The 13,846-nt window shown below is 39.7% G+C and overlaps 1 protein-coding gene across 4 annotated transcripts in view; it reads right to left on the bottom strand.

The window, feature by feature from the left end:
- LOC122824305 (phospholipid phosphatase-related protein type 5-like) overlaps positions 1 to 13,846 on the bottom strand; it is a 45,535-nt gene that overhangs the window by 18,697 nt on the left and 12,992 nt on the right. For all 4 annotated transcript variants that reach the window (XM_044104742.1, XM_044104741.1, XM_044104744.1 and 1 more), the window contains 2 exons: positions 12,935 to 13,067; positions 4,792 to 5,042 (listed from right to left, as the gene is read on the bottom strand). In XM_044104742.1, coding sequence (XP_043960677.1) covers positions 4,792 to 5,042; positions 12,935 to 13,067 — 384 coding nt within the window. The remainder of the gene's footprint in view (positions 1 to 4,791; positions 5,043 to 12,934; positions 13,068 to 13,846) is intronic.

Raw genomic sequence — 13,846 nt, 5'->3', positions numbered from 1 at the left:
TAAATATTTGTATCCTGTATAGCATTTCTGGATAGACGCAAACTAGATTTCGTTGCTTGTACTTGTGACAGTGCAACGACAATAAAGTTGAATTCTATTCTATTCTATTCTATTAACACAATCTACAGAGCTTGTCATGACTTTCTGAACTCCTCTTCTCGGTCTACGAGCTCTGCAATTTGGACATGACCCTGTATAGGCTCCTTTGATGGGTCTGGAGACATCGAGTCCAGCTCAGCCCCCGAACTCTGTACTTCTTTGTATCCAGCTATCAGTTCTCCAGCTGTACTATGAGCCACAGCTGGTTAGATCTTGGGTTGTTTCTTTTGGCCACTGCACTCTGAACAGCCAGCTTATTGTCCCAATACCTCTTGAAGATTAACTGTCAATCAGCAGTTATCTCTATGTTTATGTATGGCATAAAATATTGGTATTGTGTTAAAAATATTTGTTTGTTGCCTTGACATAATATTCTTCCTTTTCTTAGGAATTACATTTTCTATGTTCATCATAAAAGGACATAAGATGTCCTAGAATGAATTAATAGAAAGCATTCTTTGAAACATCACTCGGACAGTTTAAAGGTCTCTGAAGAGATGTAAATACACACAGGGAGTAGAAGGGTCTACTCCACAAAGCGATTTTTGTGAACAATCTGTTTAAGTCAGCTAGGTACAGTTGTGGTCAAAAGTGTACATACACTTGTAAAAAATCATAATGTTATGGCTGTCTTGAGTTTCCAATAAGTTCTACAACTCTTATTTTTATGTGATAGAGTGATCGGAACACATACATGTTTGTCACAAAAAACAGTCATAAAGTTTGGTTCTTTCATAAATTTATTATGGGTCTGCTGAAAATGTCACCAAATCTGCTGGGTCAAAAATATACATACAGCAACAAAATATGTCAATTTTGGTGATGTAGCGAGTTGTGTCAATCAAATTAGCTTCATGTCATGGCCTCTTCACTTCTTCTAAGTGATTCTGATTGACTACAGCTGTTGACTTCTCATGAGCCCATTTAAATAGGGCTCATTTGACCCAGTGATTAGACTCAGCTACAAAAGCTACAATGGGAAAGTCAAAGGAACTCAGTGTGGATCTGAAAAAGCGAATTATTGACTTGAACAAGTCAGGGAAGTCACTTGGAGCCATTTCAAAGCAGCTACAGGTCCCAAGAGCAACTGTGCAGACAATTATACGCAAGTATAAAGTGCATGGAACAGTTGTGTCACTGCCACGATCAGGAAGAAAACGCAAGCTATCACATGCTGCCGAGAGGAGATTGGTCAGGATGGTCAAGAGTCAACCAAGAATCACCAAGAAGCAGGTCTGCAAGGATTTGGAAGCTGATGGAACACAGGTGTCAGTCTCCACAGTCAAGCGTGTTTTACATCGCCATGGACTGAGAGGCTGCCGTGCAAGAAAGAAGCCCTTGCTCCAGAAAAGGCACCTTAAGACTCGGCTGAAGTTTGCTGCTGATCACATGGACAAAGATAAAACCTTCTGGAGGAAAGTTCTCTGGTCAGACGAAACAAAAATTGAGCTGTTTGGCCACAACACCCAGCAATATGTTTGGAGGAGAAAAGGTGAGGCCTTTAATCCCAGGAACACCATGCCTACTGTCAAGCATGGTGGTGGTAGTATTATGCTCTGGGGATGTTTTGCTGCCAGTGGAACTGGTTCTTTGCAGAAAGTAAATGGGATAATGAAGAAGGAGGATTACCTCCAAATTCTGCAGGAAAACTTAAAACCATCAGCCCGAAGGTTGGGTCTTGGGCGTAGTTGGGTGTTCCAACAAGACAATGACCCAAAACACACATCAAAAGTGGTAAAGGAATGGCTAAACCAGGCTAGAATTAAGGTTTTAGAATGGCCTTCCCAAAGTCCTGACTTAAACCCCATTGAGAACATGTGGACAGTGCTAAAGAAACAGGTTCATGCAAGAAAACCATCACATTTAGCTGAACTGCACCAATTCTGTCAAGAAGAGTGGTCAAACATTCGACCTGAAGCTTGCCAGGACCTTGTGGATGGCTACCAAAAGCGCCTAGTTGCCGTGAAAATGGCCAAGGGACATGTAACCAAATACTAATGTTGCTGTATGTATATTTTTGACCCAGCAGATTTGGTGACATTTTCAGCAGACCCATAATAAATTTATGAAAGAACCAAACTTTATGACTGTTTTTTGTGACAAACATGTATGTGTTCCGATCACTCTATCACAGAAAAATAAGAGTTGTAGAACTTATTGAAGACTCAAGACAGCCATAACATTATGATTTTTTACAAGTGTATGTACACTTTTGACCACAACTGTATATACATGCAATCAAACTTCAATTATATAACTAACAGCTTCTGTGAAGACAGCCTGCTTGGATTTCTTTAAGAAGGTCTGAGATTCTACAGAAACCTGCTTCCTGGATGACATTGGCGATGCAGAAAGGCAGCACTGTGTTGATGAATGAGAAGCCGCTGCACTAATGCCTCTTTCCACTCATGACACGTTTTATTGAGGCACAAACCTATTGGATAGATTAGACTTACACAGGATTACATTCTGCTGGGTGATGTTAAATCCTCTGAAGTTACATAGGCCTGTTTGAAATAAGATTCAATTAAAACAGACATTGTGCACAGTCTCAGACAGGGGTCAGTCACCTTTTAAGCTGTCATTTCCCAGACCTGCCAAATATGACAGAGTGTATCGAAGGCACACACATCCTTATCACTGCTGCTGCAGGAAATGAACAGAAAAGTGACTGAAAATGTTTTTACTGCTTCAGCATCCATCTATATTAACTAATTGAGAAATTAAAGTACATATCACAGTACACTAAAAGTCATGTCATTCTCTGTATTGTCATGGTAATCTGTGATGTGACCTTGTATCTCACTGCCTGGTCTGGTGGTAGAGCAGTCTGAGCAGGAACCTCTGAACAAAAGTTTAGCAGACACAAATGGATGCCTAAAGGAGGATTTCTGAAACAGTGAGCATCTCTCTCTTTCTGCTACACCCTACAGTTCCAGCAAAGGAACCGTAGGGACTGCAGGAGCCCAGGTTCAGATGATCATCCTCAGGGCTTGTCTTCCTGTTCTAGAGACAAGCCCCTGGCTGCAGCCTGCAGACTGGGTGGCAATATAACCCTGATGGTCACAGCAGACCTCTACAAGATTGATTGGCAGTTTATATTATAATTTGCAGAAATTATTTTTGCTGTGTGGTAAAATGTTTGCTTTGGAGATTAAAAAAATCTCCATCAACACAAAAATATACTAAATCTTTCACATTTAGTCTGATTTTTAATCTTCATTAGCATGTTTTACTGGTAAAACATATATGTCAACATGATGAATGAGTTTATCATAGATAATAGATAATTCATTATAGATCATGAATTATAATGTCATAGATAATGTTGCTTGATGCATTAAACTGAAGGTTAAGTTCACACGAAGTCTTAATATGAGCAGATCTAGAACTGCAGGTCTTAACTTCTAATTCCACTCACACTCCGGACAAGTGGAGTGTTTCTCTGTGGCGCTACACTTACACCAGGTAGCCTTCAGAGGGCGTCAGGGTGAGCCAGTTGCAGGATTAAGGGCTGATTCCTCTCAGGTGTGGCTGCACACTGCAACTCCTCGAGCCTCATCATACTCTGGATACAAGGAGCTTTTTGCCTGAGTGTTAACCCATGTGGCAACGCTAAGTCCTCCTTGTGAACTTCTGATTAGCTTTCAGTGTGAACTACTGCTTGTGTTTACCTTCTCTTCAAGTCTCCCTGAGTAACACCTAGAATCAATCTGTGAAACCTCTCAAACATAGTCAAACCAGAACCAGCCATAACCTTCAGCTTAGATTTTCTGACTGGTAACCTTAAGTTCTTTCAACATTGTTGTATCAACAGTCTCCACTCCAACAGTCCTACAGCAGCCTCTATCAGGCTCTCCAGCACAGGACTGCAGTCTCCCAATGCTGCATTTACAGTAGATTTGTCCTGCTGTTTCATTTATAGAAGGGGTGTCAAAGTCCAGTCCTCAAGGGCCACTGCCCTGCAGTTTTTAGTTTTTAAAACACTGGAATGAAATGGCTTAATGACATCCTTCTTGTGTAGATAAGTTTTCCAGAGCCTTGTTAATGACCTAATTATTCTATTCAGGTGTGGTACACCACACCTGAATATGTGGTGTGGTGCAGAGGTACATCTAAAAGTTGCAGGACAGTGGCCCTCCAGGCCTGGAGTTTGTCACCTGTGGGTCATAGCTTCACCAATTGTGTTGCTTCATAAAACTGAAGTTATGATTTTTGTTAAATAAATCCTATTTTAAGTTATCCTATGCATTGCTTCCCTTTAATTTGTTGTGGTTCGAGAGCCATATCTTTTATTTTCATATATGTGTGTGTGTGTGTGTGTGTGTGTGTGTGTGTGTATATATATATATATATCTAGATATATATATATATATATATATATATATATATATATATATATATATATATATATATATATATATGAGCTTTATACACACACACAGCATGGCATTCTTTATTAAATGACCTAGATAAAAAAGGCAATCTGCTCTCCACTCGATTCAGGGAGTAACTGGCAGTCCAAAGCCATGCATACATGACTGGAGGGCCCTTCACAGAGCAATCAAAAATACAGCTAACAGAATGAAAAACTGAACCAGCAGCCTTCAGAAAACAGTGTAGATACACTGCTAAACTGATCGGAGTGCTTGTAAGATTAATCTGGTCCACAGATCAGAAAGATAAACTCACAGCCAGATAGAGAGCAGCGTAGATGCTGAGAGCAGCCTCCTTTGAGGGAAAGGTCTTGCGGGCTTTCAGGACATCGTCTTGATTCCCTGTGCAGGCCTCTTGGTGGCTGATGTAGCGCAGCGCCTGTTGACACCCAAGTGCTGTGTAGTTTGGCTTGCACACAGTCAGGAAGTACGGCGCCAAGTTCCCTGTCACTGCCTGCCCTGCATTGACGAAGATGTCAACCGTGAAGAGGCCAAAGGCGTAGACTCCTGGGGAAGAAATGAAAGCTGAAGAGTTGGACCACAGATCATAAACAAGATAAACTAGATCACAAATCTGATGTCATAGAAATCCTCATAGATCTTAATAGTAATAATAATTTACTTTGCTAGGGTTTATTTTATGAGTTTTTAAAAATCATGTTTCAACTCTAGTTGTGTCCAAATTCAGCGTCTGCATCCTTCGAAGTATGGATTTGTAGGCTAATTGCATCATAGCGTGGCCTGTCTGAAATCGAAGACTCCTTCACATGTGGCTTCCAAATGCGTCCTCCTTTTCCCCAGACTTGAAGGATGGGTCCGGTGTATCCTTCACGGCGCCCCATATCCCATAATTTATTGCGAGTCCCAACCAGGCGTTCAGGCAGAATGACAATGGCGGTGAAGAGTGGCAAATTATTTTTGTTACATTACACTTTAAATGGCAAGTGATTTTGTAATATTTTTAGGCAAGAATGTAAGTCTCGAATATCTGCTCAGTTCACCAAAATATAACCTGCTCTGACATTTTCGGACAAGCCTGCCCCCGCTGCGTTAACAGCCAGCTTCCCTCGCCAGCTGCCAGCTGGCCGGGCTCCTCAGGTTCAGTATACCGGAGGAGAACGCCTAACTCCTTGCACATTGTTTCAAAAACTCCCTCTAGCTTTCCCCAATAAGTGGAAGTTAAACACCGATATTATTCAGACAGGTAATATCTACTTGTAAAATGTTTGGTTTACTAAAGTATTTAATTTTTTCCTGAGCAAATCGGTTTGATTGATCAAAGCTAAGCATTCAGACATACAGGTATTATTTAACTATAGTAGTTTACCGGAGATGTGGACAGAGATTTGAAAACAAATAATTTGGTTATATTTATATTTTGTCATAAAACGAGGTTATTAAAAACTAAATAGTCGCCACAACATTACAGTATGCCATTTATTTATTTACTTGCTTGCCAAGAACTAAGTTAACATCCAAAAGGATAGTGTGAAAAGTCCAGTTGTGCTGTAGAAGCTCAACGTCAACCAGCACAGACCTGAGGATGTTTCTGCAGAATCTCTTGATGTTAATACTCCCTGAATCATGTTCACTCAGCCACTCAAACCAACCAACCAGCCTTTATGTTTCAGTGACTGAAAGGCTTTAAGAGAATAATTGCTTCCACTTTGCTATAGTCCAATCCTGTCAGTTTGAATTATCCAACAGGTGTTTACTCAGGCAGGTTTTTCACATACAGTCTCTCACACACACACACACGTCTGAGAAGTGTTATTTGTCAAAGCAACATTCACAGCTTCTCAAGTCCCTGCCAAGCATTTGTGCAACACTAATTAAATCTTACAGGCTTTGAGAGGAACCTATGATTAGAGACTGCAGCGTAGCATCAGAGGAGTTTGGTTGTCATCAGCTGAACTCATTGTCTTTCCTGTCTTACCAACAGAGTGTGGAGCTGCTCTAGATGCTGACAGCTCCATTTCTTAACAAGCATCAAATAGGTTTAGTCAAGCGTTGTGTGACTCAGTAGCTATGTAGTCACCACACTCCTTATCTTTTTGACACTGTCCCATTTTCTCCGGTGCTCTGTGTTTTACGGATGGCTTTCACCCCCAGCTTCATTCATTCTGACTCAGGAACCACAGAAGGAGAGCAAAACTTGCTTAGCAGGACATGAGAGAAAGAGAAAGCTTGCTTTCTCTGAACACAGCATGGCATCAGAGCTGCTGTGGAGAAATGCTGTGTGTGTGTGTGTGTGTGTGCGTGTGTGTGTGTGTGCGTGGGTGCGTGTGCGTGTGTGTGTGTGTGTTCTGAGCAGATGCTCGTGGAGGAAAGGCAGTCCATCTGTCAAACAGCTGGATCAGGATATTTCCATCCACTGTTTAAAAAGACACACAACTTTTTTGTCTCACTGTGACAGTTAATTAGAATAAACTGCCTCTCTTTCAGGTCAGTTAGGATGAGCAAAATTATTTTCTGTTTTCTAAATATCAGAGTAGGCAGAGCTAAAATCCCAAATTCTCTCTCCCATTTGAGAGCAACATTTTTGTCATTACTTTCCTGAAATTTATAAGTTACATACAGTTCCTTAGAATTTGCTACAATTGCTTTTTAAACTGTACAATGTTCGGGTTTCCTTTCACAAGCTTCTCTCAGTGGCTTGCTGGAATTTGGTCCGTCTCTGTCTCAAGGAGTGTTTTACTTCTGAGATCAGAACTTTTTGATGGCCACTCTGTCAGGGTGTTAGTTGTGGTTCTGCATAGTTCTTAGGGAGCGCCATCTACAGGATGGACGAGGCACCTTTGGTGAACATCTTTAGTGAAAACCGTTAACAGCATATGAGAGGAAATCCAAAAAGGGAACATCTGGCAGAAAATGGACACACTGAGCAAATGGAGAATGCAGGAACAGAGCTTGTTTAGAATACAGAAAGGAACTGTTAAGAGGGATGGATTGTAATAATCAAAAGGGGATTATTCCAATCCTGCGGGAGTCTGAATAATGGCGATGGGTTGGCAAGTGTCACATCTAGGATAGACAAGAGAAAAGGTAGAGGGACTGAAGGCTTGGTCAAGAACAAGGAAACACAATGCAACATAGAATCAACAATCAAAACATGACATTAAGTCAAGTTCCATCTTTAAATTTGCTATTGATTACATTTTAAATACAATCCTAAACAGGTTGGTTTTTAGTCAAGATTTAAAGGAAGTCAGTGTTTCACATGTTTTACAATTTTCTGGAAGTTTGTTCCAGATTTGTGGTGCATAGATGCTGAATGCTGCATCTCCTCGTTTGGTTCTGGTTCTGGGGATGCAGAGCAGAACCAGAACCAGAAGCCCTGAGAGTTCTGGAAGGTTGATACAACAGCAGCAAATCTTTAATGTATTGTGGTGATAAACCATTCAGTGATTTATAAACTAACAGTATTTTAAAGTCTATTCTCTGAGCTACAGGGAGCCAGTGGAGGGACTTTAAAACTGGTGTTATGTGCTCTATCTCCCTGGTTTTAGTGAGAACCTGAGCAGCAGCATTCTGGATCAGCTGCAGCTGTTTGATTGATTTGTTGGACAGACCTGTGAAGACGCTGTTACAATAATCAATACGACTGAAGATAAACACATGGATGAGTTTCTCTAGATCTGGCTGAGACATTAGTCCTTTAAACTTGGAAATGTTCTTCAGGTGATAGAAGGCCGTCTTTGTAACTGTCTTTACGTGGCTCTGAATGTTCAGGTCAGAGTCCATCACTACTCCCAGGTTTCGGGCTGATCGCTGGTTTTTAGTTGTAATAACTGAAGCTGTGCACTGACTCTAGATCTATAACTCTAGATCTATAACTCTATATCACTCCTCTTTAGGTCCAAAAATAATAACTTTAGTTTTGTTTCTGTTCAGCTGGAGATGCAGGCTATAGCAGCTGAACAGTGTGAAGCCTGGAGTCTAAGGTAGCAGACGAACAGATGTTAATACAGAAATATTTTTGATCCTACCTGCCATGAATAGAAACATTTTGACTAAATTAATATCCAACAATGAGAAGAAAGGTTCAATGTTTTTATACAGTGGATGTAAATATCTGAATTTTACCTGTATATGTGTGTATGCATGTATATATGTGTGTGTGTTTGTAATGCACCTCTTGTTTGATCTAGTGCCAGTATCTTCACACAGCTGCAGTTCTACACAAGTCAACATCAAAGTTATCACAGCTCCCCAGACTCTCCGCTCACTAGTGCTCACACACAACACTTTGGCAAAGTCAAAGCAGAGGTGTTGAATACAGAGTGACACAGTGTGAAAGTGTTAATTCATATTTTATGAAATGTTTATCTGACTGTTGTCACCCTTACACTCAAGAGGAATATGTCGACATAGAATAGAAATATCCTTCATTGATATCTTTGAAATATCTGCGGAGGATGCAGAACAGCAACATTTCTGCAGTACAGTGAAAAGGTAAAAGTGGTAAATAGAAGAAACTTGCAGGTGTATCCACATACTCACATCATAAGAAGAGATTATCTGATTCTTGTTATTGTTGCTGAGGCTGAATCATAAAGAGCCAAAGCACCAACAGCGGGAGTAGAGTGCCATAGTTGAGGTTTATTTAAAAAATAAGTAAAAAAAGCAAAGAACTAAATAACTGGCTGTGCACGAAGAAGGAATAACAGTGCATGACATGGACAAGAACATGAACCAACCAAGACCAAACCAGAAACCAGTGAGAAACAAAAGTCAGACAGTAGAACAGGAGGCAAGTGAGTAGGATTTTTAGTGTCATGCATTAAAAATCTTCTTTCCAATAAAGAATATACCACTAGGGTGGACATTCTGTCCTTACTGCCCACATCTGACCTAGATCCTTTACCCCAGGGTTAATGAAAATAAAAGAGCAGAAAGGAAAGGTTTATTCATAGCTCATATTGTCATTCTTCTATGCAAAAATAATCTATTTTATAATATAACACTGCCCCTAATTTAAAATACACTTACAGTTTAAGAATTCTGCATAGTATCTTACTGATTGACTGAGTGGAATGTGCATCAACACAAAGCTCTGAATGCATGCAGCTGAAGACACTGGTAGAGTGTGTGAGAGCGCCACGGCCCTTAGCTCTGTTCTAAATTTAATCTTCCCCGACCAGAGCAGCCACACTGAGTCATTATGCAAAGCCTGGGTAGGCATGAATGAGAGGAGAGTGCTGTGAAGCTGAGAGATGGCTGAGCACACGAGACTGCCGCTCTACTGCAGATAGAGACGCAGAAACCAGTGGGAATAAATCAGCTCTGACTGGCACACATGCAGATATACAAAAGCAGAACAGAAGCAGACACACTGAGTGAAACACATGTGAGTTTTGCTATTACCTAAAATAAAGCAGGACAACATTTGAAATGAAGCAGAAGCTGAAAGCGTTTGGCATCTGCTTGATGTCAGGAGGACTTGGAGGGAAATGTTGGATGTCTCTCCTGATGCTGTTTTAAGCTTTCACTGTGGTGAATTATACAAGAGAACAGTTACAAGATCAAAATATGTGGACTGTTTACACACCTGCTGCAGTCTTTAAGGAATACAATCTGTTACTTCTCTTTATAGAGGCATGACAGTCTTTCCATTCACAATGCTAATAAGAATCCTAAGCCAGACAAGATAAAGCAGACAACTGGGAGAATAACGAGAGAGACCTGTGGGCGTGCGTGTGTTTGTAGGGGTGCGCAGGTGTATGTGTGTGAGAGAGGAACATGGCAGCATCAGCAGCTGATCACAGTCAATAAAATAACAACTCAGTGTTGAGCATCTTAACTCAGTGTTGAGCATCTTCTACAATCAGCGCTCTGAAAAATGCCACTTTTTAATGCGCTGATTGTTTCTAGAAGCTGTTGAGACCAAATTAACGTAGAAAAAGTGTAAAAAAAACAATTTTGCATAACAAATCCTGTTTAACAAATGAAAATCTGACGATTATCACATGGGGAACTGAGCTATGAGTTACAACATAACATTTAATTCAACAAGAAAAAAAGCTGTTTTAAATAATAATTGGACTAACATCCTTCATTGATATATTTTGGACATTTTCTGTTGGGGACCAGAAAGCAAACTCACATTAAGCCAGTTTTAAAGTCTCAGCATTGACTACCTGGCAGGGGCCCTCGGTAGGTTCCCAGAGGGCTGGAGCAGCTGAGAGTTAAAGAATCAATTATCTCACTTTAAATTCCTCATTGTTGTATTCATAGTTATTACTTGTTTTATTGGTAGATTTAATAGATTTGATCATTTCACTGTGTGTCTCTAGTGGTTATCTGTCTGTCTTTCTGTTTTTGTCAAGTTTGATCATCTGATCGGGCAATCAGAGAGAACTTCTAAAACTGTTTTCTTGTCTTTACATTGTGTTGATTGATTTTGAGGGCAGCAGAAGATATTTTTATGATTTAGTTTTAGTCTTCATGTTCTTTTAGTTATTATGTGTTTAGTTTTTGTTTTCATTAAACCTTTGTGATTGCTATCCATGAATGTGCTATGTGATCAAATGTTACATATGTTTTAAAATAAGTATCATGTTTGTAAAAAGCATCATTTTTTTAGCAAGATTGCTAAAAATGATGGCATTAACCAACAGTTTGTTCTCTCAGAATCACCTATAAAAGAATATTTTGTTGGTCATACAGAAACAATTTCTAAGATTATGGTTGAATGCTGGATATGCCTTAAGCCCATTAGAAACAATGAGTCAAGGGTTAAGTGGATTGATTATCACTCCAGCAATATTACACGTTATTCTAGTCATTAATTCTGGCTTAATTTCTCTTTAATTAAATACATCATAATATATTTTGAATAAAAATATTTTAAAGTGTACATATAGCAGCAATAAATGGACTGAACTTATTTATCACTTTTCCAGCCATTTTGACCACTCAAAGCACTTTACACTAGAGTCACATTCACAACCACACACCAATACGCAGATTGGTAGGCAATTTGGGGTTAAGTGCCTTGCCCAGATGCACATTGACAGGAGGAAGCTGGAATCGAACCTACAACCTTCCGATTGCAAGACGACTACTCTACCATAGAGCCACAGTCGCCCACAATAGTCAATAGTCATTTTCTAATTAATGGTTGGATCATGCTCGATCTTCTTTAAAGAGGAAATATATTTCAGAATGGTGCATTCTAATTGAAGCACAAAAGTATTTTCCACAACACATCCTTTGCCAGTGGCAACACTGCTTTCCCACATTCACAGCAACGTCAGGTGCAAAACTTCATTTACACATGTTCTCTTCAGCCAAAATTCCATTTATTTATTTACCCCATTTTACCAATTCAAAAAAGATTATGTGAGAAACTGAAAGTTTGTCATTAGTCAGTGGCTTAGCAAACTTTCTTTAAGTGTCGTGGCTTTTAACAAAGGGGGCTGGGCAGCGGCCGATGTGGTACGAGTTATTAAGTGGGAAGTTCTGGTACTGCTGAAGCCCTGTCCACACGGAGACGAGATGAGGTGACGGCATTCACAAGGAACAGATGTTTTGGGAGACCAGAAGAGATCATTGTTGAAACCGGATCCCAGACTGGAGAAACTGTGACTGACCATGACAAAACAAGGAGCAAGTGTCCCTAGAGGCATTTTGATACAGATTCAGAAAGTGTGTATCTAAGCTTTCTAATAATGCCAAACACATAGAAAAGAAAAAAAAGACAAAGATATGGCCATTTGAATGTTGCCTCCACTCTGAAATGTGCTGTTTATCAACACATTTTCTGTGCTATTATCAAGTAAACACATCTTGTGTTGTTTTCTACATATTATGTGTTGTTAAACAAAAAAACTGGACACAGAATATGTTAAGCTGTTGACCAATCACATTTCTCCGTGGATGTCTGCAGTTCTGGAACTTTCCACAGGAAAAACAGTCAATTGAAGTAGCTGGTTGTTGTTGTTTATTTGTTACTTTAATTAATAGCCTCAATATCCAAAAGACATTAATAAAAGATGCTTTGCACCATATTTTACTCAAACTAGTTTTTTGTCTGTGTGGCTACAGAGGCACTTTAACCTTGCAGAGAGGTTAAGAAGATCTTTGGTTAAAATTTTTGCATGAAGCTGCATGTTCCAGTGCATGTGTGGGTTCTCTTTGGTACTCCAGCCTCCTCACACAATGCAAAACCATGACTGTTAATTGTTACTCTAAAATTATCCTTTGCTGTTAGTGGATAGTTTTCTGTCTCTGTGTTGCCTAATGGCAACCCACCTGCCATTACCCCTAAACTAATCCTATGTTGTCTACAGACTTTGTGTGTGAATGTTGGGAGTGCAGCTTTGATTGGTCAGCATGACTAGAAAAAAGCTGGAGAGGTTGATTTCATTTACTCTGAGAGAAAATGAGAACCTTACCGAGGAACCGGAAGGTTCTGCGCACCAACGGGTTGAGGTAACAGCAGTCGCCAGTTGCCACTGTCTTCTCTGAGCGATCAAATTCTTTGGATGTGTACTGGACCAGGAACAACACCGTTTCAGTGATTGTGATCTAATAGCAAAAAAAGATCAGAGACAAATCACAGAATTCAGTTCATATGAATATTTTCATAGTCATGAGACTGTGGGCTCCATCTGTACATCTGTGGAATACGCTGAAACATATGAGGGGGAGGGAGTACTGCAGGAGAAAGGAGAGCTTATGTGATGAGATTTAGCTTTTTTAAATGAGTCTGATAGCCTGAAGGCTAAAACTACTGCTGTGTGAACGCTGGAATCTAGAAATGAATACCTGGGTGGATCTTTTGCTCTGCAGGAACACTGACAGCACAACAGATAAAACCAGGACCTGAAGTATGTTGTTACTGTTTGACCATAAATAACACTAGACATAAAAAAAGAAAATCCAGTTAAACGTTTTACTTCAAGGTTACTGCGGTCCACAGTAAGTCATAAGACATGAGCAAATGGATGAGTAACTTTTTTATACATATAGAACTTTTTCACAGATAACAATTGCTTCACAGAGAAAAAAATAACAAAAATCAAAACATGATCAAATATCTAGAGAGAAATTCAAATGATACAGATAATTAAACACAAAGACAATACTATTCAGAATACTCATAAGGAAAAGCATGTTAGGGTAAAAACATCTTTGGCTGGATTCTAAATGTTAAAATTCTATATCAGTCTGTGTTAAAAATGTCCTGGGGCCTTCAACTGCTTCTTAGTTTATTTATGCCTTGAGCCGGCTCTAACTGTGATCAGCATTACATTGTGTTTGAAGATCCACTCGCTGATTGGGATTTAACAGAAGAGCAAAAAATT

The sequence above is a fragment of the Gambusia affinis genome, linkage group LG21 (genome assembly GCF_019740435.1).
Source record: "Gambusia affinis linkage group LG21, SWU_Gaff_1.0, whole genome shotgun sequence".
Taxonomy (NCBI): Eukaryota; Metazoa; Chordata; class Actinopteri; order Cyprinodontiformes; family Poeciliidae; genus Gambusia; species Gambusia affinis.
The sequence above is the reverse complement of the archived record's forward strand: the minus strand, read 5'-3'. Positions and strand labels throughout refer to the sequence as shown.